Source organism: Colletotrichum spaethianum, assembly GCF_022836535.1.
Source record: "Colletotrichum spaethianum MAFF 239500 DNA, contig01, whole genome shotgun sequence".
NCBI classification, from domain to species: domain Eukaryota; kingdom Fungi; phylum Ascomycota; class Sordariomycetes; order Glomerellales; family Glomerellaceae; genus Colletotrichum; species Colletotrichum spaethianum.
Window position 1 is genome coordinate 2,024,658 of NW_026054771.1, and position 25,731 is coordinate 2,050,388.

Below are 25,731 nucleotides of genomic sequence, written 5' to 3' on the forward strand. Positions count from 1 at the left end.
GATGGGGGGTGAGTGGGCGAAGGCAGCACAATTCTGGCCCACTTAGCTATGTCAAAAATAGACACAGCCACGGCGTGCCGCGGGCCTGCCGATGCGCTTGCGAGAAGACGGTTCTTCGCAGCACGGTTCCATGGACTGACTCTTGGGGGGCGGGCCCATGCTCCCTAAGCACTTTCAGGTGTCCCGAGCTTGGCTGCGGTGCCAGTCAAAAGACGTGAAAAGCCAGCAACGGGCCTGGTGGAGCCTTTCTCTTTGGATGGCAGTTGTGTTTTTCCTTGCCAACTTGCCCGATCAGGTCGTCTGATGTTCGGTATTGTCCATGATTTCCGTCCACGAGACTGGAAGAACCGTTTCCGCCTGAACCGTCCTGGGAGTACGTACCGACAACCCATTACTGAGATTCTGTATGTACATTCATACTATGTAGAAGCACCTCCCAGACCCTGCATGTATGTACTTGCAACGCCCACATCCAGCGTTCCTGCAGCTGTTGGCAGATTGAGACATGCAGAGAGTATGGAGGAGTAAGATGCTCTTTGGGATTATGCTGATATTTAACAGCCTCGATAGTCAGATCCAAGCATCCCACATTGCTACTCCTGACTACGGAGAGTGAGTTGAGCAGTGGGAAGTGAGCAGCCACCATGGGGGAGGAAGAATGCATGACTTGAGCAGCAGGTACAGAACCGATACGTATCTCACCTTGGTAATGGTGGGTCGGGTGAGGTGGGTCTTCTCCTCGAGACCCCATTAGCGCAAGAATTGCAGGGACGTGAGGCGAGCCAATCCCCTACGCTGGGGTCCTCTTACGCATGTTGTTTTTATGGGGGTTTTTATTTTTTATTTTTTCGCTCGCAAGCTAGGACTGAGTCCAGGAGAATGGGTCGGTGTCGACCACACACACTCCTCCAGCGATAGACCCGGATATCGGCGCACCCAAGAGACGGGGATGTCCTTGGAGTGACATACGCAATCCTTTCTAGGCTCAACAAACTTCGTGCTTCCTTCTATGCCTTTACATCCCTCTCCTCCTCTTTCGCCCTATCCATCCCCTACCGTCTCCCTTGACCACATTATCTCGTACCTTACTTTACCTTACCTAAACTTCATCCTCCACGCTCGCTTGAAATCACATCCCTCTTTTCTCCCAAATCTCCCCCCCTCCATGCCCCCGTGATCCCGTCGACCCTCCTTCGGTCAGTCGTTCGCTTCGTCCATTTTCCTCCTCGTCGACGTCTGCAGCCCCACTGCTTCCCAATCCGAACCGAGCGCACTGGGAACAACTGCACGCCTTTCAGGAACCTCCGACGACATCTTTCCCCCGACTCTCGCTGCGGCACCTTGCGTCATTCACTTGTCGTCCTGCCTCCTTTGCTACGTCACAGCCGGTCTTTGTGCGTCCATCATCACTCGCACGAAAGCGCAAACCGAAACGTCCCTTGCTTTGCGACGACAAGGACTTCAGATAATACGTTCGACTAGCTTCGTATCACCATCCTCATAACGCCACGGCCGACTGACAGGCCGTTTCTCTCGAATCGTCGCCGCTCGATCGAATACCTCGTGCAAAGATAACATCGTCAACGAGGACCTCCGGCGCCTCTTTCTCCGCCGAAGACACCTAGAGACGCATCTCAACCCCCCGCGCCCCAAGGGGGCTCGTCAGCCAAAATGAGTCAAGATGCCGGCAAGCAGTTGCTGGACTTGATAAAGAATCCTTACAGCCAACAGGTAAGCGAGCAGCACTTCCCTCGGCCGGCCGTCCCATCAAAGTACCCGAATACTGACGTTCAGAAATAGCTGCAAAAGAACTCCATCTGGGCTGCCTTGGCCACTTCTCTAGGCGTCACAGTCGGTATCGCCCTTACCTTCTCCTTTCTCCGACCATATAACCAGTCCGTCTACGCGCCCAAGCTCAAACACGCCGACGAGAGACATGCTCCTCCGCCCATTGGCAAGAAAATATGGTCATGGATCCCGCCACTATGGAACACGACCGAGGTTGAATTTGTTCATCATGCCGGCATGGATGCCACCATCTTTCTACGCTTCGTCCGCATGTGCCTCTACATGTTCAGCACCATTTCCATATTTACCCTTGCGATCCTCATCCCCACCTACCTATCCAACCGTGCTCAGGATATTGATGGAACTTGGCTCGACGCAATTACTCCTATAGCTGTCTGGGGCGATGCGTACTGGGCCCAGGTCGCCGTTGCGTATATGATCACGTTCACGGTCATGGGCTTCTTGTGGTGGAACTACCGCAAGGTGCTGCTGCTCCGCCGCAAGTACTTTGAGAGCGAGGAGTACCAAAACAGTCTGCACGCGCGAACGTTGATGGTGAGTGTTGTTAGAACGGCCGCCTTCCCCGAGTCGAGACTAACCGTGGCAGATGTACGACATTCCTAAGGACAGATGCTCAGATGAGGGCATTGCGAGAATCATCGACGAAGTCGTGCCCGCTTCTTCCTTCTCTCGCACTGCCATCGCTCGAAACGTCAAGGATCTCCCTAAATTGATCGAGCAGCATGATCACACCGTCCGCAAGCTCGAACAAGTCTTGGCCAAGTACATGAAGAAGCCCGATCAGCTCCCGGCAGCCCGGCCGATGTGCAAGCCCTCCAAGAAGGATCCGTCGTTCGCCACGTACCCCAAGGGTCAAAAGGTTGACGCCATCGAGTATCTGACGCAGCGGATCAAGGAGCTTGAAATCGAGATCAAGGAGGTCCGACTGAGCGTCGACAAGCGGAGCACCATGCCCTACGGGTTTGCCAGTTACTCTGACATCGCCGAGGCACACAACATCGCCTATGCCAGTCGCAAGAAGCACCCACATGGCGCAACAATCACATTGGCCCCGCGTCCGAACGACATTATCTGGGACAACCTGCCCCTCAGCTCCTCGGTCCGCCGGTGGAGACGTATCGTCAACAACCTTTGGATCGCAGTGCTCACTTTTGTGTGGATTGCCCCCAACGCCTTGATTGCCATCTTCCTCATCAATTTAGACAATCTCGGCAACGTATGGAAGGCGTTCCGGGAAGAGCTTGCGAGGGACCCGAACTGGTGGGCCATCGTCCAGGGTATCGCGTCGCCTGCGCTGATGTCGCTCGTCTACCTCGTCCTCCCCATGATCTTCCGTCGACTTTCTATGAAAGCCGGAGATCAGACCAAGACGGGTCGTGAGCGTCACGTCATGGCCAAGCTCTACGCCTTCTTCGTCTTCAACAACCTCATCGTGTTCTCGCTCTTCAGCGCCGTCTGGTCTTTTGTGTCCGCCGTTGTTTCCGAAACAAGTGAGAAAAGTATCGATGCGTGGCAGGCCATTATTGATCAGAACCTTGCGACAACGATCTTTACAGCCTTGTGCAAAGTCAGCCCTTTCTGGGTCACCTGGCTTCTCCAGCGCAATCTCGGTGCCGCTATTGACCTCGCCCAGCTCTGGACACTCGTCTACAGTTTCTTTGTGCGAAAGTTCTCGAGCCCGACGCCCAGAGAGCTGATTGAGCTCACAGCGCCTCCTTCATTCGAATACGCCATGTACTACAACTACTTCCTCTACTACGCGACCGTCGCCCTGGGCTTCTCCGGCATTCAGCCTTTGGTCCTTCCGGCCGCCACCTTGTACTATGGAATCGATTATTGGCTCAAGAAGTACCTGCTGCTCTACATCTTTGTCACCAAGACCGAGTCGGGAGGCATGTTCTGGCGCGTCCTCGTCAACCGCATGCTCTTTGCTGTCTTCCTGTCGAACTGCGTCTTCTTCCTCAGCGCCTGGGCCCGAGCCGACTGGGCCTACCATAGCCAGGCCTTGGCCATCGTGCCTCTGCCCATTCTCTTGATCATTTTTAAGATCGTCTGCTCCAGAGTCTTTGACGACAAGATTCATTACCTCTCGACGACCAATGTTGCCAAGCACCCCGAGGCCGGCATGCAGAAGGAGGCTCGATTGCGCAGTGAGCGTTTGGCATCGCGTTTTGGTCACCCTGCCTTGTACAAGCCTCTCATCACGCCGATGGTGCACCAGAAGGCACAGCCTTACCTGCACATCGTTTACAAGGGTCGTCTCTCAGATGGAAGGGAGGTGAACACTGGCGATATGATGAGTGTGTCCGGCTACTCAGACACATATGCCCTAGATCCCATGAGCTCTGGCAAGCCCGGCAAGTCGGCGAACGTACCCGGTTTTGAATTCGTTTCCGAGTCGAACCTCGATTTCGAATTCTACAAGAACAGAGCAGAGTTTGCAGATGAACACGGCCAGGGTGACCTTTTCGGCCGCGACCCCGACATCATGCGCCCTGGCACACCCGGATCTTTGTCGGACTACGGCTCTCGCCCCGGGACCCCTACTGGCGCTCCCTTGCAGGGCGGCATGACCGGCCAGCAGCGGCGCGACGTTTCTGCCCAGTCTGGATTTTCTGCCTTTAGACCTACTCCGCCTGCCGGCTACATGTCGCCCACCGGCAGTGGCCGTCAATCTCCAACAATATTAGGTTCACCACAGGCCGGCTACACACAACAGGCGACCATGGGCGACCGTTCTCGTAGCCCTTTGTATAATATTAATAGCAACGGAAGCGACACGGCCCTCGTGCGCAATGCCGCGGGCATGCCCGTTAGCGTGCCTACGCCGGGCCCGACTGTGGGTGCGTTGGGCGGCGGACCAAGGGGGTATAGTGGACTCCCGCAGGCCGACGCCGACACGGACCAGGACCCGACGCAGTACGACTACTTCCGTGGGTCAAGGCGGCGCCCCAACGACGGGTGGTGAGATGAAAATGTGACGGGATGACGGGCTTTTCTTTTGTGGGCGATGATAGAACAGAGGGTTGACTCACGGTCCGGGATCTGGTCTCCATGTGTTGGCATGAAATTCGGCGTTGATTTGTGAGCGAAAGGGGTTAAAACTCCAAATGTTCCATTGAGGGATGGCGGGTGTGGACAGAATCATGTCGACACGTCGACTTTCTTTCTCCTTTATTCACAAAGTGATAATGATCAGAGATGAGACATAGACTGAACATTGCATGGGACCTTGCGGCGTCCCCATCAAGGGTTTCCCGGCACAGTGCCGGCGAGAATACATTATAGATTTAATGAGTAGTCTTTCCGACATGATCAAATGTGCCCTGTTCCGTGTCCGGTATGACAATCGCAGTGCCCACGTGTTGCATCGGCTCTGCAAAGGCACGTAACACGCACTGTATATCGGCTCACGATGTAGCACAGGCAGCGGATTTGAGGAGGATTGGGGAACAATGTTAATCTTTGTTGCGGTTACTTGGCAAGCCCATCACACGAACCATCGAATAAAGTTGCTGTGAGTCAGGCAGGGGGAAAAACCGGGGTTGGAAACAGTCTTCCCCTATCAAACTTGAACGCCTTCCTTGCATACGGGCCGGTCGATAACGCATTCCCCCTCATCAGATTGGCAAGAGAAGGGCACGGGGATGGGGTGGTACCTGCAGTGGTGACGTAACTTTCTCTCTGGAGGTGAGTCGCTTGCGGGCGCGAGACCTTGCACCATAGGATCGCAGTTGCTGTTTAGTTAAGCCGTGGTTTTGGGACGAGTCGATCTATCCATGGAGGAGCAGACTGTGCCGTTGCGGGTGGGGCCGGACGGGCGTTAAAGGGGATTGTGCGAATGCAACGGTTGCAACCAAGCTAGGTGTTTTCGGGAGAGTAAAAGGAGGATACGACGGGTATGACTCGGCAGCGGTCACCGACTTCAGTCGACCGCCATCCAGGTATCAGCCGTTGTGAGGGACCTCGAAAGAACACAGCTTACCGTTCCACTTCATAGAAGACGGGCAGTAACGGGAAGTACCAGAGGCTGTGTCCGTAGGAGTCTCGGTCCCGAGTGAACAGGAGGGCTTGTCCGAAGATACGCTCTTTGTGTTTTCCGGGACATTGCCCTGAGGGCACGATGGCGGAGACTTCATGATGCATGTGTTGCCCTTAGCGTTAAAGCTTACCTAAGAAAGACAAGAATGGGTTTCGCCGGAGACGTGATGGTACCTTCTAGCGTCCGTTCCCGTAGGACGTCGCGGTGTCTGGTAAGAAGCGCCGGTGTTGTCGATTTGGCCGTATTGGCCGCTGGTGGGATAGCCGATCGTCTGACTGTTGATACAAGACCCATCGCTGGTGATTCTTCTCTCTATAGACACAACGGCACCTTGGAGTTTACACAGCGCTTTCCGTTAAATCCGTTGTCGCTGGGACAAATTGAGGATATGTCTGAAACGTGGACCTTGTGGTTCAGCTGGAAGCCGGCGGAACATCCAGGGAGCGTCACCAAAACGCTGGCTTTGCTCTCCAGTTCTAGTGAAGCTGGACAGGACTGCGGGTCAAGCGTAACATAAATACGGCTGCTTCATGATTCGCCATCCCGGCATAAAGGCCCACTGATCGAAATGCGGTTATCGTTCTTCAGGATTCTTCCTTGGGGACAGGCAGAAATCCTGAGGCCGCAGGAGGTGCCGCCAAATAAAGCTTCCCGGGACAGCACTTGACCTAACCGCAATCTGGGTCTGTGAGAGGCTTGATTGCAATTCAAGGTCCATTTACTGCGGGATGTTGACCTTGATGATTTTGATCCGCTGCCACCACCCATGCGAGAAGCACAGTTGGAAATTTGGCATCATAGATGTGCATATTATGATAGATAGATCTGGCATGTTGATAAAAAGGCAGATGAGATAGACAGTCGGCGGATGATAAAAACCATGCACTTGAAGTCAATGGCGTAATGAGTCTTATATGCCTTCATTTATCGATTTAGGCTATCAACAGCGCCAGCGTGATCCCTTTTGCGTTTTCAGAGGGTTCTCTACGCTTATTTCGGCATGGAAGTCTCACAGGAAGGGCACTCAACTAAAGAATATTCACTTCGAGAAGGACTGTGTTTGCCTCGAGTCCACGTTCCCTGATTCACATCGTGGTAGAAGACTGTGGAGAAGGAAACAGGGTGAGTAGGTGCGTAAACGAAGGGACGCTTGATATCACCGTGGTATCGCAAGCCTTAAGCACTGGCCGACAAGCCTACAATGGTACATATTCAGTGTAAGTTGTTGTCCAAACTCCCATAAACGGTCTAGTACAGTCCGAAGACACTTAGAGACGAATCTCAACTCTCCGCCCCCCAAGGGGGCTCGAAACACTTGTAAGGCTAGACGCTTATGTCAACTGTCGTGCAAGAGTCCATCAGGATGGTGAAAAGAGGAAAGCCTATGTTTCCCAAACGGTCGCATTGCATCTGACATTGTGACGCAGAACCGTGTTGTCAATGTGAAGATACAGAGCCGGTCAATTGTCATCTGCCAAGCCTTGAAAAACCCCTACCTACCTGATTCCTACTTCGTCAAGAGGTCTAGATACAACGTCTGATGAGAGCAAGGGACTGCTGCTATGCTAGAAAGGTCCAGCGGCAGCGACGAATTTTGCTTGCGAAATGTTTGTTGATGTTTGGAAAAGTCCTTGGTGAGTGCACCAGTAGTTAACAAAACATTTGACTCAGTTATTGGAATGCAGTATTGATATCAAAATCGTCGGAAAAGAAAGAAGCAATCCGGTATGGGATATGGTTCGCTCTCGCTGAGAGACTCTAGAGCACTGCAGTGGTTGAATTGGCTGATGCAGTTCTCTTAAGTGAGGAAGGGGGCTGGCCTGTCAAAAGCTTAAATCTCTGTCAAACCAGCCATGGAGGAATCTTGGGTCGCTTATCGGTGAAGTGATAGGTTCCACAAGTCCGTCGTTGCACGCATGCATCCATAAGTTCAAAGCGCAATCGACTACTGGCGCAACCGTGGCCATGAACAGCTGCCGCGCCGTTGTCGACGAAATGACCCCAAGTTGATGAAACTCGACCGCAGGGTTTAGGCTCTCATGAGACGCTCTGGCGGCATGCTCTTTATGCTTGGGTCGAGCATCCATGATAACACCCAATATGGATCTTCTCCAAATGCTTGAATGCCGCGGCCATTGATCCTAAGCTCCGGGTCAGACTGACATCCATTCCTGAGAAAATGAAGAATTACGATATTTTCCGCCTGGAACGTAGTACCGTTTGGTTTCTCGTAGTTGAGAGCATCGCCAATGATGGCTTCAACACCTCCTGGTAACACCCAATTTGACACGACCTACCGGAAACCCAGGGCAACATCGGGTACAGCTTCCAGTTACTATACAGCTACTTGCACTCTGTCTATCAACTCAACCATTTTTGCTATAAGTTATTCCATCGCAATGTAACATATCTTCTGCACCGACCCGGCCGCTTGTCTTGCGATCGAAGATTGCCGGGTCTGCCGACATCATATCGATTCGTTGGTTTGGACAACTTCTATCAAGCCCCACAGAGCACTGAATCGTGTTCTAAGCTCTCACCGGGAACCGCGCGGTTGCCTCACATGCTCGAGTAGTCCGCCTCCCGCCTCCAGAGCTATGAAGGTTAGGGAGTGTCATCTCCTTCGACATTAACCAATACTGTGCTAGGATCCCTTGCATTAGCTTGTGGGCTTCGGGGCTGGCATAGTTTGTCTACACTTTTGGAAGTGGTTCCTGGCTAAAATGTCTCCACTACACCACCCGAAGACAGGTTCCGACTGCGCTCGACGCATCGTGCCACACCCAGCGTTTTTACTGACATTGAGCACCACGAGAAGATCTGCTGGATCGTCATACTGTTCTCCCAGACAGCAGCCAGTGTGCTCATCGGAGGCCTCTAAGCTGACAGCAATGAGTAGACCCAGTCCCTGTACCCCCTTCGGTTAAAAGGGAGGAATATAACCCCCTCAGTAGGAGTTCTCCTCTATCGATAAGGCCGCCCATAAAAGACAAGCCAATAGCAAGAGGGCCGTAATGCATCCACGTGGACTTTGTTAACAAACGGCGGTGGTTGTGGGTTAGTGAAAGGACCGTGCCACGGACATCAAGGAAATACGGAACACCGAATTGAGGATCTACAGTAACATCATATGCATTTCCAGACACAGCAGTGAGATCAACAAGGTTGGGGTACTGTCACTGTCCATACCTACTATTTGGTAGACATAAGCACGTGGGTTGAAAATTGCCCCGCACATAACATGGTACGCTGAGTCATGTAACTCTCAACATCGAAGAGATCCTGCGGTGCTGGAATAATCCACAAAATCCCCAGAAAATCGTGAAAATTGTCCCGTTATTCTGCTTGATTCCCCAGCTCTCGTATAGTAGGACGTCGACGTTACAAACAAACGCCTGGACGAACAAGCGGAAGCCTGTTTTACGAACCAAAATAAGTTCGCCAGTACTCTGCAAGTGTGAGGAAAACGTCCACTAAGGTTAGGGTCTACTCCTTCGGCCCATCAAAACGCAGATCTATCCTCTTATGTGTAAGCCATCCATGGATTGCGAACAGCTTTCCCAAAGTCGCGCAGAGATCCTCGGCACCGACGCGAAAGCCGAGACCATGGTGCCCCTGTAACGTCGCGGACACAGCGGCTTACTCACCCTTGGACTTGCTTATGTTCGCTGCGTCGTCCATCTGTCATCCGATGTGTCAAAGCCTTAAGCCCTGGAAGACAACTAGGGTGCCACGCGTGCTCAGCGCCCGTGCTATCACTAATGAGGGCCCGAGCAACGACGTCGGGCTCGTCCCCACTTTCTTTACCTGGCGAGAAGCTGGAATGACGGCTTATCTGAGTAGTTCCATAAGCATCCTCCCAAAACGAGGAATTAACCTTGGACGGAATGGATACTTTGAGGCACACCACCATTAAAACTCGGCGCTTTGCTTCATACGCTAGTATGGAGTTTTGCAGTGACTAGCTCGTCGCACAGACTTTTCATGTCTCATGGAAGAAGAGGGAACCACATGTTGAGGACTCACTGATGCCTGGGCCTGTGTAGGTAGTCATACCTTGACAGGGTAGTTTGGCATCTGCCAGTGCGCACTGCACTGCCGTAGAGAACGGTTGACCCCAAACTCCACATGCTCTTAACCTCAACTTACATTGTGAAGCGTCAAGGGTTTCACTGGCTATCAAAAACCCCATTGGCTGTGCTGATCATCGGAATCTTCAACGGCAGTAGAAGTGGCCCCTTTGCCGCGGTAGTCTTTCAGATCCCGGGGAAGGAATACCGGCCCCAAGAGAGCGCGGGATTTGATCCTGGCTACGTAAGAAGTCCGTTGGCCATATATTCCATGATAGGTCCCTGCCTTTTAAAGTCAAAGGCAGGTCAACACCATGAACAAGTATACCTTGGCAAGCCTACCTTGACTTTTGTCCACTTTCTGCGACCTCTCAAGTCCGGGAACCCAACGTCAAGATGTTCGCCGCTCGATCCTTCCTCTTGCTGGCTTGCTTTGCCGGGCTAGGAAGCGTCGTAAGTGCGTTCAATTTGACTTCGTTCCAGGGCGTTCCAACCTGTGGCGTAAGTAAACCCCAAACACACTTTCGATTCGGTACCTGCTTACGCGCTCAGATCAACTGTATTGTACAAGAAATCGGCTATAACGACTGCTCTGTTACGAACCAAACTTGCGTTTGTAATGATCCTTTCCTTAGCTACGTTGAAAACTGCTATGTGGCGAACTGCACCGCCAAGGAAGCACTGGGTAGGAAGAATTGAAACGATCGCATCGGCACCAGGGATCCAAGCTAATTGCCCCAAGTTGCAGTTGCCAAAAACCAGACAATGACCTCTTGCGGAAAGCCCGCAGTTGACAACGCCAAGCAAATAGCAGTGTTCCGATGGGTTATTTGCTTATTCCCTTCTTTCTTTATTCTGACACGGATTATCAATAAGTGCACGAAGCTTTCGCCTTGGGGTTGGGACGATGCAACCATCATGTTTGCATATGTATGCCTTACCCTCTCTAAGTATTTGGCTATTGGAACATTGATTGACTATCTTGCAGACAGTTTTTTTAGCCTTTATACCGGCAAGTTTTATCTGTAAGCTGTTCAGAATATATTTGGTCTATTGCGAGACTTACGTCTATATCTAGCTGAGAAGGCCGGCGCGGGAAAAGACACCTGGACTCTTACCCCGGAAGAGGTTACTTTAAACCTTCTGGTAAACACCTGATTTCCAAGTTACTTTGCTCGTTATCCGTAATGTACTAACTGATCAAAGTTATTTTTTATCTTGACCTTCTGTTATATGCTGGCCTTGGCCTTTATCAAGGCTTCGATCCTGTTCCTTTACCTCCGAATCTTTCCCGATCGTGGGTTCAGAAAGGTCTTGTGGTATACCCAGCTTTTCAACCTTCTACTTTATTCTGGTTTCTTTGCTGCCTCATTTGCTTCCTGCCAACCCTTGCACTACTTCTGGGATGGATGGACAAGGGAGACAGAAGGCAAATGCTTTAGCGAGAATGCGTTTGGTTTAGCCCATGGCTCGATAAACTTCGTGCTGGATCTTTGGATGCTCGCACTACCCGCTTCGCAAATCTACAGTTTGAACATGCAACTCCGAAAGAAGATAGGCGTTTTGCTTATGTTCAGCGTTGGGATATTGTGAGTAACAATATTATTGAGTGAGAATCCCCGTGCAACGTTGACTGCTGCTAACCGAGAAAAGCCTCACAGCAGTTAGTGCCTACCGTCTCTACGTGCTTAAAGATTTTGCGAAGTCTCCCAACCCTACAGGTCAGGTGCCATCTACACCAATCATATCAGTTACTTACATTTTTATTATAGATACGCTAGCAGACTCGTTTGAAACTTCTGTCTGGTCTGCCGTCGAGCTCTGTGTAGGAATCTTCGTCGCCTGCCTCCCGAGTACACGCCAAGTCTGGTCGAGATTGTCCCCGAAAATCCTCCAGATGACGAACATCTCATCGTGGTCGACTAGAGCAGTTGTGAATACTACGTCTTCGACTCAAACACCAAAAACGATATCAAGCGGCGGTTATAAACGACCACGCGTGATTGCAAACGAGGAATCGTCAATATCAGATTTGGTAGGGGAGGAAATCGGCAAGGCCAACACCAATCAGACTGAGCCTCGCTCTGTGGAAGCGGCGCCAGAGAACGGAGCCAAGTTGAAGACGGAGACCCATATTCAAGACCTCGAGAGCCAGCTGAGGGCAAAGCCGAAGGAGCCAGAGGCCGGACGATCTACAGAACAGGTTGAAGAGTACGACCTCGAAGTCTTCAAAAAATGAGAGGGAAAAGAAAAAGAAAACGGCTAGCAAATTATCGCCAAACATATCGAAGATGAACGGAAAGTTACCAGAAGGCCAGGCGCGGGAATGCAGAGCGCATAACATACCGCCGTTTCCCTACCTCGACAAAGGTATCTGGAAAGCTTACGCATTTGAGTCCTGGCCTACGAAATACACGACACCCCTTACGAATTCACGCCATCTGTACAGGAAACATCAGTTGGCTATACACACAAGCGATACGCATATGACTACCACCGCCTTGGCTGCATCAAGGCTTCAACAATACCCATACGAATTATCAAATTTGACAATTAGTCACCACCTCTTACCCCTACTAAGCCCACGAACTCTTACAAACCGCCCAACCCAGCATCACGAAAATTCAGCCGTTTGTTTTTGAATACATTTCTTTTTATTTTTGAATTCCATGTTCAAACCAACCTATGATCTGACCTCAGACGCCGCTTCAAACGTGAAGGTAAGTGTTAATCACAGTATCAAATAATCGTGCCACTGAAGCCGAGTTTTCGTGTGCCTTCGCGCTGCTTCGCCTACCTGCATACATGTCACTGGTTGGGGCACAAGGCCAGCCACCCAGTCCGTACATAGTCAGTCATGCCTCGGGCAGCTCGACCAAGCTCCTGGTCCTAGAGCATGAACTTCAACCAAGGCCACGAGTCCAGCTTCTCTCGCATACGGACACGACCCCGGCCGTGGCGTCCTCCATTACCTTCCGATGCACCTATCAGCCCCGCAGTTGACGATTGAGACAGCCGTGCGTTGTTTTAACCCAGGCAAACAGTTGAGCCTGGTCGCTGTTGTCTATCGTCATCGTCATTGTCATTGGCGTCCACAGCGGCGGCACCCCGTCCTCAGCTTGTCTCGAAGTCCTGCCCATCCTTGGACACACTTCCAGCTCCACCGGCCCCGTGATGAGGAAGTCAAAGCGCGTCCCAATATATTAGTACCGCCTTCTTGGACCCTGGCCTGGTGTAACGTTACCGCGCTGCACATGAGCAAGAGATGTGGGACTTGAAGTGGATTACCGAATATGCCGAGAAATACGAGACTTTTAAACCCGATTAACTTTGGTATGCAGCATGTCTTCCGGGATATGGTTCTTGATTCCTCTTGTAGCGAACTAGCCATGCAATGTACGAAAGTATTCTGACCCCAGTTATAAGGGATGACAGCCAGTCTGAGAGTTGAGCCAGCGTTTTTCAGAAATGATCAACGACAAATTAAAGAAGCAAAGGCCAAAGTATCAGCTTGTGTTCAACTTCACGGTGAGAAATAGAATTGTGCGATCAAGACGCATGCTTAGCCATCAGTGTCTGTTTGGTTGATGGGGCTCCGTGACAGTATTTTAGTTGAATATGTACGGAACTATCATCATGTGGCTCGCCTATCACCAGATCCAGACTAGAATGGGGAGCAAGGGGTTCAACCATGACAGCATCATTAAGTAGGTAGTCCGAACTAAATTCTCCCAGCCACTCAATACCAAGGGTGCACAGGGCCTCCGGACAATTTTTGTAGCATTCTTTGGGCCCATGCCTTGTGGCATGTTCGAATGCTAGCTCTGCAACAGACTTGATTCAACAGCAAGCCAAACCCTCCGTAGTTGGCTGCCTAGAAGTAAAGGTTGTAGTCTTCCATGCTGCTGTCACCGCCTTCATCATCATCGTCTATGTCGCTGTCAGAACCGAATCGAACGATATCTTTCTCATCGCCACTCATTGCACTGTCATAGTCGTAGGACTCTTCGTCTTGATCGTGAAGTAAGACCGAGATGTGGTTACGTAGGTGATTGGCCTCCGCCTCCATGCGGCGTACGACACATCGAAGGTCTGCTATCTGACTGCTACTTGTCTTATTCAGATCCTGCAGTGTATTCACCTCCTGTGTCAGCGTCGTCACCTGCGCCTTGTGATTGGAGGCCTCATGTGCCAAATGGTCGAAGACAGCCTCGATGAAGTCCTGGTCTTCGGAAAGAAGAGAGGAAATGGCGATGGCCTTCTCGGGAGGTACCTTGCGGCAAAACATCTCCACCAACCGGGTTCTCATGTCGTTCTGGTCCGACTTGTTTTTATTCAAGGCGACATAGGCCTCTTTGTAGGTCTTAGACCACCATATTATTCCAGCCAGCGTCTCTGGATTGTTTGTGTGTTCTGTATTCGTATGGGATTGACCAGGAGACAGTTGAGACGGCTCGACGGGAGGCGATTGGGTGGGACAAGTACCGTGCTCTGCGAAATGCATGATTGTACTTCCCAAATCGGCAAGGAGGGGTTTATTCGAGAATCTGTCGGCCATCTGATACAACTTTACCATTGTTGCAAGACCCCCTCGAATTGCTATGAAGTTGTCGCCCCGGAACAAGACCGACATCGCATCGATCTGCCTGCCAGTTGCCTTGGAATACACCATGTGCAGGTAGAAGCCGAGCAGTTCGGGCTCGATGTCTTCAAACTCGATGGTCGAGGTGCTTGCTTCAATAAACGCAGTGTTCGCGAGGCAGACCGTGAAGTAATCAGAGTCCTTGACAAGAATGGATTTGCGGAAGGAGAAGGACTTGTCGCCACATTTGAGGGTGACAAGTTCCTCAGGGTTTCTGTTAGGTCGAAATCGAAGTCAGCGTCTGAAAGTGAACCCACTTTTCAAGACTGGTAATAAACGTACGGCATCAGAAACAGCCAGGCAGGGTCGGCCATATTGGCCGTGGGGGTCTATAGGACACGAGGCTCACCAAAGTTACCAGAGAGGTCGCCACTCATCGCTGCGGTGTTTTGATGGGCGGTAAGGTAAAGGTTAAGATGAAGACACAGAATGTAGAAGAGTAATGTCGGGGTGAAGACTGCAAGTTCGTAGGATATCAGCGGAAGGATGGAAAGTGACAGAAGGATCAGAGCTATTAACGGCAGCCCGGAGGGCAAGAACAATTTACACGTGTCGTACCGTTCCTTCCTTTGCTCAGAAGTGGCAGGAGGGTGAGGTACGAAGTGTGATGGGATGGAGCCGAGAAGGAAGGAACGACAGGATGGTATACTGTAAGCACCTCACTATTACATGTTCGTGGCTGAAGTAGATAGCGGTGGATCTGAATACCGATATGACAATTCGATCGAACGACCAATAGCCCGTCACTTTTAACCCAAGTACTACCTGCACGATGATACATAAAATCACAGAGTTTCTCGATAGCGGCGGAATTAAGCCCTCAAGTATGACTAACTGGACCCTTCACTATTTTGTCTCTTTATCCGAGTTCGTTATCATACCTGCGTGACACTCATGGAGGTCTGCAACGAATTGTAATCGATCTCGGATGAGATACAAAGGGTTCTGAAATCCGCTGGGAGGAAATCTGGAGGGCAAGCTGCTCTTTCCTTTTAATCTTTTGAAGGCTGCTCGCCTCGTCTGCTGATCCTCCCATCGAATTCTATGCAAGCTGCTTAGCCTGTACTTGCTTTCTTTCTTACATCACAAGCTCCCAAAAACGTCCAGAACTCGCACACACAATGGAAGACAACGAGTTCCACAAAGCCAAAAGGGAAAACCCCACTTCCGATAAGCGTTCCAAGTAAGTGTGATGAACTTTTTGTCTTCTTGCTATTGAAGCAGTGCTGACGTCTTACTGCAGCACTACTCCAATGGCTGAGATCTTTCTCAAAAACGCCATTGTTTCTGTTCGCGAGGACTGGCTGTGTGATAACTCCGACTTGTTCAAGGTTTGCCTTCGTGGAGGCTGGAAGGAAACCTCCACAAAGACCGTCGTTCTTGAACATGTCGATGGCCAAGTCTTCCTGCTCCTCGTTGAAATCGCGCAAGTCATGCTGAACATGCCTGATACCAACACTCGTCGCGACTACGAGAACGGTTCTGACCGCGTCATTGCCCTTCTTCCAGACTTTCAGAAGCTTACAACATTTGCTCGCCTTGTACGCCTTGCGGACTTCCTGCTGATGAACGACCTACACTACTTCCTGCGACGCGTATAGGAGACGCTCTGGCGCCGGTTGCACATGAAACCGAACATGATTGACGATGCACGTACGGCGATCCTCGAGTGCGGCGAAGACGACGTGCTTGCACGAATCAAGGGCAGCTGTCTCAAAGTCGCAGCACGGGGAAGATGAACAGGGTCTTTGTCGACTCATGGATGGATGGCTTCTGGATGTATTCGGTCTCTGGAAACCAGAAATATGGACCAAAGACTACAAGATGAAAGACTACAGGTGAAGGTTAAAGGAAATACAGGGTGAAGGCACAAAGGTTGGCTAGCGAGAGAGTGTTGATAGAACCCTGGGAGGCGATACTGTGAAAACGAGACTTTCAGAGTACTGTTGTATATGCCTCTGTTTCCCAAATCGTGCTATCCATCAAGTCCCAACGACCACCATCAAGAGGATCTTCGTCGCCAAACTCTAGTCCCGGGGGATCGAGGAACTCATCGGGAGGCTGTGACGAAACGACATGACGCGCCTTTTCGTTGAGCTCCTTGCAGGCATAGTAGATCCGCTTGAACCTGCCCTCATCAGTGGCTTTGATGAGGCGCTCGAGAAGCAGTAGCGCCGAATCAACGTTGCTCTGGTCGGTCAGGCGAGACGGATTGTCTGGGCATACGAGGTTGTTGACTGTGATGAACATGACGCTTGTGAGGTAGCCACACGATACCAACCTGGGTGGGAACGAGTTAGTAACGAGTGATCCCATCGAGGGATTCGACGAATGCAGACGTACCATGTAAGAGCAGAGTCGTTTTCGGGCGTCGCCGCATAGAGGTGCATGCACGTCCGCGCCTGCGCAACCAACTTGTCCCAACAGCTCGGTAATCGGGCGGTCAAGTCAGACTGCACAGAAGGCGATTGATTTTGACTGCAATTAAGAATCTCCTGCATCCACGCCATATGATGCGAGTCCGCGTGGTGTGTTGTCGCAACGAGCTGGAGATGCGTGTAGTGCATCAAAGAGAGATACCTAAGATACTCCGTAGACACCGTTCCTGCTACAAGATGCGGCTGAAATTCTGTTGGAATCGCTTTCTGCCAATTCTCCAGCATCATTCGGATACGGACTGTGTTCTGCCCACGCTCGTGCTCGGACAGCTTAAGCGCCCGTAGGGACATAAGCATGGAGTAAAGCTTGCCTTCGATGAAGGCTAGTTGGATGCGGCTACGAAAGAAGTTGAAGACCTGGCCTGATAAGCTAAAGATCAAACCCGCGTTATCTGGAGGCTTGATACTCGGGAGGTCCACGTCGATGTCCGAGTCTTGGTGGATCGGCGGCTGCGACGTCCTCATTGCCAAGTCGCGGTCAAGAATGAAAGCGATCCAAAACACTCGAGTTCTTTGAAGGGCTTCAGCCGGTTCAAAGCTTCCATCTCCAGCATTCGTGTGCAATTTGAGGATTTGAGCCAGTCGCATGGCCGTCGCGATCATTATCGAAGCCGGGCCCTGGTCCGACGAGCCATGGAACACCAAGACTAGCCCGAGAACGATCTGCAAGGCCAACAAACTTGGCTCATTGATTACCAACTGGTTCAAGACTGACTGAACATTGTTGATATAGAGCTGCATATTCTGCGTCGCCTCGAAGCTGGAGGCGTAAGAGTGCCGATGTGACAATGCGAGAACAATGTTAACGGCTGCCCATGCGTCTGGTTTGCGGTGCGCAGGATAAGCGTACCAGCTACGGAGCATCTTCATAAAAGCTTCCCTGTCGAACAGAGGGAGTATCTGATTCGATTTTTGGAAATAGTCTTCTATCGTCGGGAGAATGTGGCGGAGTGATGGAAGGGTCTTGGTGTTAGCCTCCTGTGAGATGCTCGAACTTTGGCCCAATGAGGGTGTAGGGGAGTCATTGAACGCTGGTCCAGTCTGGAGAGCCCACATCTGCTCCTGATCAGAGCTCTGAGACTGTGAGCCGAGCTCGAAGGACTTCACAGCTAGGTCCTGAGCGGTCTGGGGCAGGAGTTGCCTTTGGTCATTCTGCGCTTCCAGCTGTGCTATTCGTGCTTCTAACATCTCGATCTTTTCAAGACTGTAATTCACATTCTGTCAGTTACACCTTTACACATAGAACACTAAGTGTCAGAAATCCACTCACTGATATGGTTTTACGACAGTTACCCTCGTCGGGCTGGTATAAGTGCATTCCGAGTTGTACAGTCTGCAGCCCGAACAGCGGGGCTGGTTTCCATCGCATTTGATCTTTTTGCGGTAGCACAGATCACAGGCCTTGACAGTATTTGGTGAGTTGTTGAGCCTTTCGACATGTCTATACATAAAGCATGAAGGGGACGTCTACCTTCCTCTGCCTGACCCTTTTGGGCTTCGTTGACTCCATGGTCCCAATGGGTTGTGGGGATTCAATCCAATCGCTCGGGGACTGCTTCGCGGACTTAGACTGGGCTAGCTTCAGGACTTTGGATATTGTAGCATAGGGTTTGTATACTCCAGAGATCGCTTCAGGATTCTGCCGCAATTAGAACAGCCAAGGTTGAGGAGAGGGTAAGTCACCCTGCGAAGCTGACAGGACGTCGTTGGAGGAGTGGCCTGCTCGCTTATTAATTGGTACCGACTTAACCCAAAGGAGAACTCATGATCATTTGCAGGCAACTAGATAATTACGTAATCACACAGGAAACAGCTGCAATCATGTTACCATGTCAGAAGGCCAGGAGCAAAAAGCGATGGTACAAGTACAACAAGAAGCAAAAAGCCATCCGAAATAGAGCAAAATTAAAAACGACGTTGGCCTGATTCGAACAGACGCTCCCGAAGGAACAAGATTTCTAGTCTTGCGCATTAGACCACTCTGCCACAACGCCGGATCTAGTCCACACAAATGTAGGGTTATTGATTGATCTTCCTCGTATCTAATTAAACCAGTACCAGCAAAATGTTGGAGACCATTCGTAACTCCCGGTGCTACTAAAGAAATTGTGCTTCCGTCAAACCGGCCAACTTTCCACAACTCCACTTAAACCTGCAAGTTCAAATCATTAGGACCATCGGTATATCAATTGTATACTGTCAGCATACGTTTCATGGAATGATCATTTAGGGCACCGATCTTTACTACTGCATTCGGCGCCGAGAACAACAGCGGCCCAGTTCTGTTTCCAGATCACTTATCACAGTCTGCCTCGCCCACTGGTCAATTGCTTGCTTCACCAAAGCAGAAACGCTGCTTTACTATAGGTATACTGGATGCCCTTTTTTATTCTCGCGATTGGAAGACTGAGCTCTCAGCATATTATCAGCTCGCCACCAATGCCGTTCTCTAAGTCGGTGCACACTGTTAGGATTCGATATAGCCCGGGTCACAGTCCGTTGATACAGACCATGTCGGGATTGTAAGACAATAGCATGTTTCAAACCCTCAAAGGAGGCATCATTGTTGGGTTTCTTTCAATAAGCAACATCTATTCACGATGAAAAAGCACACTTCTTGCGATAATGCCCTAAATTCGCTGGCTCATACCGAAAATGGTAAGTGAAAATGCCAATGGTATTACTGCACCGGTCTGCAGGTCAAACAGACTGTCGCATTGCAAGCTGGGCAGTAAAAGCTGCACGCAAACAACCGACAATTGAGACAAGTAGGGGCAGCGAAAGCCCGCATGGCTGGCCACCAGCCCTGCCACTGATGACCACCTTTGGGACATGGACATTCCTGCTGATAGAAATCAGCGTAATTACCTCCAGGCTGCCGAACCATCTTACCTGAAGAGTTGGAATCCGACTTATCGGTATCAGGACTGGTCGCCGTCTTTGTGGTGCACGATGTCTTTGGTCCCTCTTGTGGATTGTTCTCTTCTTCAGGCCCCTCTGTGGTGTCTATAACTTCTTCTTGCCCATCTTTCCGAGGCGCACCGTCCACGACAACCGCCAGTTGTTGTGCCCTTCGACTCCTCATCTTGCTCATCAATCTCTGTGAGTAGCTCATAAGTTTGTTGTCAGATGAGGTGCATCCTCTTCTTGCCGTCGCGTCCTCAACCTCGTGCCATTCGGTCCACTTGCGATAACGAAACCATGCAGTTCTGAATTTTGCATAATCCTCATCATATTTCGCGCGCTCTGATGACTGGTTCAAGATTTCGTACGCTATCCTCGTCTGTGTTCGGCAAGTCAGTGCGCAATCAGTTACCGAGCTGTCGTTCTGGATACTTTGGGGTCTTTCCGTATCATTTGTGCAATGCTTGACCTTTGAGACCCTCCAGTTTTGTATAGTTTCTTCGGTTTCCGCTGTTTCTTCAACGCCGAGGTGCCGATAGTAGTCTAGAGATGAAGAGAGTTGCATGATGAGCAACGGTAGTGTGAGACTTCGGTTCAAGGCGCAGTAGCTGAATTTATCGAGATCTCTGTTAGGGTGAGGGTAGAGCCTTTCTCTCCTTCCTGTCCTGCTTTTCTCAAGTGGGAAAAGATGAAATCGCGTTGGTCGGCCACTGTAATAGTAGAGGCTATTATTCACTTACGCTTCAATAGAATCTCATTATACAGGTGTTAGCTCTTGATAGTTCTTTCATATAGACAACTCCGACTGTATCAGTAATGATTCTTCTCAAGGTACATTGCACGTTCTGGAGTTGTCTTGTAACATACCACTCACCTACACCAAAAGTCTTTCAGAGACGTGATGAGCATTCAAACTGGCAAAGCAGTGCTGTTTGTGGCTTGTTCAATTTGCACCTGCATCGTTCGAGGCCCCACCAGTCACAATACCAAGCGGAACTCTTATGATTTCAACAGCTTGTGGGAATGAAAGATTTCCATATGTGCTCGAGATACTCGTCCTTTGATGAGGAAGATCTGTGACAGCGGCTGCTGTTGGCTCGTCTTTGATTCAAATTTCCATATATTCTCATAAAGACGCTGATTAAGATATGCCACTAGGGTTGTAGGGGCAACATAAACCTTTGTTTTCATGGTTTTGGGTCATAATATCATTGTTCACCAGCAACAAGTCACGATGCTAAGACCAAATTCCGGTCCGAGTACGGGCCCTGCCAAGCCGACTACATCCGAAAAATTGAAGTCAATTTCTGCCTGTTGGCTTCACACAGTCAAATAGTAATGAAGAGTGTCAGTGCCATTTCCTAACAGGTAGAAATCGTCTGATCAATCAATTGTTATCAGTATCAAGCGGGAATTAGCAACGAACCTTCAACAACGTGGGGCAGGTGATATCGTCAGAGGCTGCCAATGATAAAAATGATTGTCAAAGACAAAAGTACAAGATGCTAGTGATAGCACAACCTGGTTTCGATCCAGGGACCTCTGGGTTATGAGCCCAGCGCTCTACCCCTGAGCTATTGTGCTTGTTCTGATTGATGAGTTTTTCTGACAGTAATCTCTTCATAGAGGGTCTAGTGGAGCAGAGTGTGTGACTCACTCGTGGGTCGCAGTTCTAATTGTGCGGACCCATCGAGTAAGTTGCTTTGGTGGAGGTGTTTTGGCCTCAAGTTTGGCCTCAAGTTTGGCCTCAAGTTTGGCCTCAAGTTTGGCCTCAATTTGAGCCTGTACCCAAGCTCCCAGCGCTACTAACCGTCCCATGTCAACAAACCAGCAAAGGTGTAGTTGGGGCGGCAGCCATGCCAGTCGTCTCAATTCGGAAAGTGGAGAAAGAGAGCCGCTTGAATGGCGGCCGATGCTTCGGTGCAGATCCGGGTTCTGGGTCATCGTAGCTGGGTCCACAAAGATAAGACTCGGATCCGGAGACTAAGCGGGCATATCTGTGAGAGATGCAACAAATCAAGGTATGTCCCGAATCCAAGAGAGTGATTTACATAATTGCCAGCTCGACTTTACTTATCTACCGGCTCGTTAATGAGTTGCAGCCAAGTGGATTCGCGGGGTTGGCGACCTCGTCACGAAGGACCGTTATCTTGGTGCGGATCCTGATCTCCTTGTTGTGCCAAAAAGCCGAAAGAATTTACCGACGCCATCGGGAAAACGCCACTGCAACGCATGATAACCGACGTGTCTGAACAGGGTCAACATCCGGTCGATGGCCGCAACGGCAGGTTTCCTAAGGTTTTATATCCGTCGCTTGGGGGTATGCCAAACTTGTTCTTATCGCCAAACCAAGAGGGACGTTGTTCTCTAATACGCAACCTGCTGACTCGCCATCATTGATTTGCCTAGCAACTAATCAAGATGATATCTCCTGTGAGTAGTTGTGCATCTCAACAACGATCTAATGCAACGTGCAGCTGCTGACTCAACTCCCAGAGATGGAAGCGTCTCGTGCGGTTTATTGCCGAAGACGATTGGAGGGAGTACATCGGAGAGCCGGTTGATGAGAATGTGGACGGTAAGGATACCTGTACTCCGAAATTTGCCAAGTCGTCTAACACCAGGTTAGTTGGCGCTGCCCTAGCAGCATCGATTCCCGTTTTGGCTCGTGTCTTCACCGGAACCTCGGCGCTTGATGCTTCGGCGGAGCCGACGTCAAGGATACTCAGTATTCAAAAGCTCCTGCCGCCTCTGACGCGGAAGGAAACTGGTACCATCCGGTGCATCGGCCTCAACTACCGCAAACACGCCAAGGAAATGAACCTCGACCTCCCAGAACATCCCACACTCTTCTTCAAGCCAGCAACCTGCCTGAATGCATCAAACGCTCCGCTTCTTATCCCTCATCAGGCGACCGACCTGCAAGCAGATTATGAGGCCGAACTGGCGGTTGTCATCGGCCGCGACGCAAGGAACGTCAGTGTCGAAGACGCCATGGATTATGTCCTGGGCTACATGTGCTCCAACGACGTGACGGCAAGAAAACACCAGTTTGCCGGCGCTCAGTGGGGATTCGGCAAGGGCTTTGACGGCTTCGCACCCATGGGTCCTTGCATCGTCAGCGCAAGCAGCCTGCCAGACCCGTCAGTCATTGAACTGAAAACGGTTCTCAATGGCGAGGTCATGCAAGAAGGTAGGGGAGACGATATGATCTTCTCCGTTGCGGAGATCGTAGCCTATCTGTCTCAAGGTACGACACTGGAAGCAGGAACGGTAATTATGACCGGAACACCTCACGGCATCGGCGTGAGCAGGACTCCGCCGGTTTTTCTGGTGCCAGGGGACGACCTTCGCATTGTTATGAGCCACGGGCTAGGCAGTCTAGTAAACAAGGTGCAATACGAGGAGAAGCCGCAGAAGCTGGCCAATGGAGTAAACGGGCATGTCAAGGCTGTCAATGGGGTAAATGGGGTTACGGAAATCAAGGTTAACGGCGTTGCCTGATGCAATGCAGACGCACCGAGAGACAGTAGAAAAACACACTATAGACACCAAGTAATGGCTGAAGTCTACGTTTCTGAACTATACTCAAATGCTAGTTTGGTCATGCATAATAGTGTTGAGAACATGCTCCCATTGCGACAAGTCCCCACTTTCGGGCAGAAAGAACCCTGGGTCATCCCAAGTCATCTGTGCACTCGTTGTGCTGTACGGAAGCCCCAGCCCGGCCATCAGAGGATCAAAGTCAGGACTTTCAACCGGCAGTTGTGGCTGCGTAGGCATCATGTGACTTTGCCCAACTGGTTGTGAGGAACGTCTGCTAGGAGACGCGGATGCCAGAGCAAGAGGTACCAACGTGCTTGCTGGCGGTGGCTGTGACTGCCGAGCTTTCTTAACGCATAATTCGACGATCTTGACCTCGGCCATGGCAAACTCATTAAGCCATACATCGTTTCTCTGCATCTCGCAGTATGCCGCCAAGTCCTCTAGAATGGCCTGCGATCTTCGTGAATGAGGATCTCGGACGGCAATGATGCCCAGAACCAAAGCGCTGTTGAAGAGGTTATGCGGGCCGAGGCTCCACTTTAAGCGGTCGTTGAGAGGTTGGCTGAATAGCTTGAGGCCCATGTCAAGGTCTGCACAAGCGGACGCAATACACACATCGTGACTGTGCTTGTATCTATTCGTGATCGACTGCCGGAGAAGAAACGGGCGATGTAGGGTAACCCTGGCGAAGTGATACATGCTATGCAGATGAAGCCTTTGCCAGGGCAAGAAGGGCAAGCGCTCGTCTTTGCTTCTGTCGGGGTCTTTGAGATCAAAATATGGTGGTAAACTGCCTCTCCAAGTTTCGATTTCCTTGTCAAGTGTCAAGACTGTCTCATATGACACGGTAAACAGGCCAAAACACCGCTCCTGAATCTTGCCGACAACGACAGCGAGTTCATGAGCAAGGCGGCTGAAAACACTCGCAGTTGGTTCTGAAAGAGGGGCCTCGGGAACAGCAGCCGCTTCCTCGTCATCGAGGTCATCTAGCCACAAGTTGGAGGCCTGCTTCACCAGACACTGCTGGTCGACGATAGCGAAAGGGCGTCCAAGAGCCAGGGCGATGGTTTTGTCAAGCATGTACAGGTTGCTCCAGAGCCGCCGTCTAGTCTCCGTCTCTTTTCTAGGAAGCCTCCATCTCTCACCATCAATGTGCATCCCCTGGGCTTGAGCCATGCGCATCGCGAAGCTAGTTGTGAGCCATGATTCCGGCACCCGGCGGGTGTAGATCAGGTAGCGGGTTACAAGAACGCCAGCTCGGACGAGGTCTGTAGACTCGCCATAGAAGGTTGGGGCGATCACAATAGCTCTCCGAGCAGCCCAGTAGAATCGCTGCGAGGTGTCGTAGACCTCACGCTGGACCTCTTTGTTTCGCGGCTTTGGACAATCTAGGAGTACGCCGTAGGCCATAACAATAAATAGAAGCGCCAGCCAGCGGAGGTCGATCGTAGCAAAGTCATCGAAGCCAAATTTCCGAGACCAAAAGTTTTCATACTTAGCCTTGAACGAGCTGGGTTGAACCGCATCAATTGCCCAATTGAGCTCGTTCAAAAAGCAGTCTGTCAATCGGTCACATGTTGACTTCTTTCGCGGCAGCAAACCAAGCAACTCCCAAATTTGCGAAAAAGGGCCACCTTCATCACGGAACGAATGTGTCGAGCCTGCTTGAGCCTTCTGGGACAAGCCAGACGAAAGCTCTGGTGCAGGAGCCTGTATGATCTTGGCTGCAGCTTGAGGACCGAAGTAGGAGGAACCGAAGAAAGATGGAGCATCGCGACTCTTGAAAAGATTGCCGACGAGAGACTCTGACTGCTGATCCTGGCCATTCTCGCCTTGACGCCTTCCGCCTCTACTTGAAGACCTCGAAGGGATTGTGCCAGATGCTGAAGATTCGTCGGGTCGCTCGGGATCCTCCGGGGGAACAGCGCTCGCAGCAGGAGATACTGGTGCTGCAAAGTTGACTGCGGGTGAAGCTAGGGCCGGTATTTGTCGACGTAAGCTTTCTCTCTGACCGCCGTCTTCTAGGTGGGTGTATGAACAAGACGAACCAACACCTCGCCGTTCGCAGTTGAAACAGGGTCGCGACCCATTGCACTGGCAGTTCGAGGTCAGTACAACAATGCAAGCAATCTAAATTCTAAAGACCATGTGCTGTGGTGAAAAGAGAGCATCCCGTTTCCAACGTCTCTATGGTTGCAGTAAGACATTATCGGAGTTACTGGTGCAGCTGGCGGCAAATAGACCCGGACCAAACTCAACACTTGGCGCACTGTAACAAAC

General features: G+C 50.9%; 6 protein-coding genes and 2 non-coding genes across 8 annotated transcripts; 3 read left to right on the forward strand and 5 right to left on the reverse strand.

Annotated features, from left to right (window-relative positions):
- Nucleotides 1-1,671: 1,671 nt before the first annotated feature.
- Nucleotides 1,672-4,777, forward strand: ColSpa_00552 (uncharacterized protein; the record flags this gene model as incomplete). The annotated part of the gene is made up of 3 exons (XM_049266764.1): nucleotides 1,672-1,731; nucleotides 1,801-2,343; nucleotides 2,396-4,777. 3 exons carry the CDS (start codon nucleotides 1,672-1,674, stop codon nucleotides 4,775-4,777), a joined length of 2,985 nt encoding a protein of 994 aa, XP_049122721.1.
- Nucleotides 4,778-11,818: 7,041 nt separating this feature from the next.
- On the forward strand, nucleotides 11,819-12,160 carry ColSpa_00553 (uncharacterized protein; the record flags this gene model as incomplete). The annotated part of the gene is made up of 1 exon (XM_049266765.1): nucleotides 11,819-12,160. The coding sequence occupies one exon, from the start codon at nucleotides 11,819-11,821 to the stop codon at nucleotides 12,158-12,160; it is 342 nt and encodes a 113-aa protein (XP_049122722.1).
- Nucleotides 12,161-13,795: 1,635 nt separating this feature from the next.
- ColSpa_00554 (uncharacterized protein) lies at nucleotides 13,796-14,877 on the reverse strand (the record flags this gene model as incomplete). The annotated part of the gene is made up of 2 exons (XM_049266766.1): nucleotides 13,796-14,777; nucleotides 14,846-14,877. The coding sequence occupies 2 exons, from the start codon at nucleotides 14,875-14,877 to the stop codon at nucleotides 13,796-13,798; spliced, it is 1,014 nt and encodes a 337-aa protein (XP_049122723.1).
- A 1,621-nt stretch (nucleotides 14,878-16,498) lies between these two features.
- ColSpa_00555 (fusaridione A cluster transcription factor fsdR) lies at nucleotides 16,499-18,319 on the reverse strand (the record flags this gene model as incomplete). The annotated part of the gene is made up of 3 exons (XM_049266767.1): nucleotides 16,499-16,844; nucleotides 16,907-18,165; nucleotides 18,272-18,319. 3 exons carry the CDS (start codon nucleotides 18,317-18,319, stop codon nucleotides 16,499-16,501), a joined length of 1,653 nt encoding a protein of 550 aa, XP_049122724.1.
- A 594-nt stretch (nucleotides 18,320-18,913) lies between these two features.
- On the reverse strand, nucleotides 18,914-18,995 carry ColSpa_tRNA_018. The gene has a single exon. It is a non-coding gene; the product is annotated as a tRNA-Ser (tRNA).
- Nucleotides 18,996-21,417: 2,422 nt separating this feature from the next.
- ColSpa_tRNA_017 lies at nucleotides 21,418-21,489 on the reverse strand. Its single transcript has one exon. It is a non-coding gene; the product is annotated as a tRNA-Met (tRNA).
- An 837-nt stretch (nucleotides 21,490-22,326) lies between these two features.
- On the forward strand, nucleotides 22,327-23,409 carry ColSpa_00556 (uncharacterized protein; the record flags this gene model as incomplete). Its single annotated transcript, XM_049266768.1, has 2 exons — nucleotides 22,327-22,338; nucleotides 22,402-23,409. The coding sequence occupies 2 exons, from the start codon at nucleotides 22,327-22,329 to the stop codon at nucleotides 23,407-23,409; spliced, it is 1,020 nt and encodes a 339-aa protein (XP_049122725.1).
- An 84-nt stretch (nucleotides 23,410-23,493) lies between these two features.
- ColSpa_00557 (putative transcriptional regulatory protein) lies at nucleotides 23,494-24,861 on the reverse strand (the record flags this gene model as incomplete). Its single annotated transcript, XM_049266769.1, has 1 exon — nucleotides 23,494-24,861. The coding sequence occupies one exon, from the start codon at nucleotides 24,859-24,861 to the stop codon at nucleotides 23,494-23,496; it is 1,368 nt and encodes a 455-aa protein (XP_049122726.1).
- Nucleotides 24,862-25,731: the final 870 nt, after the last annotated feature.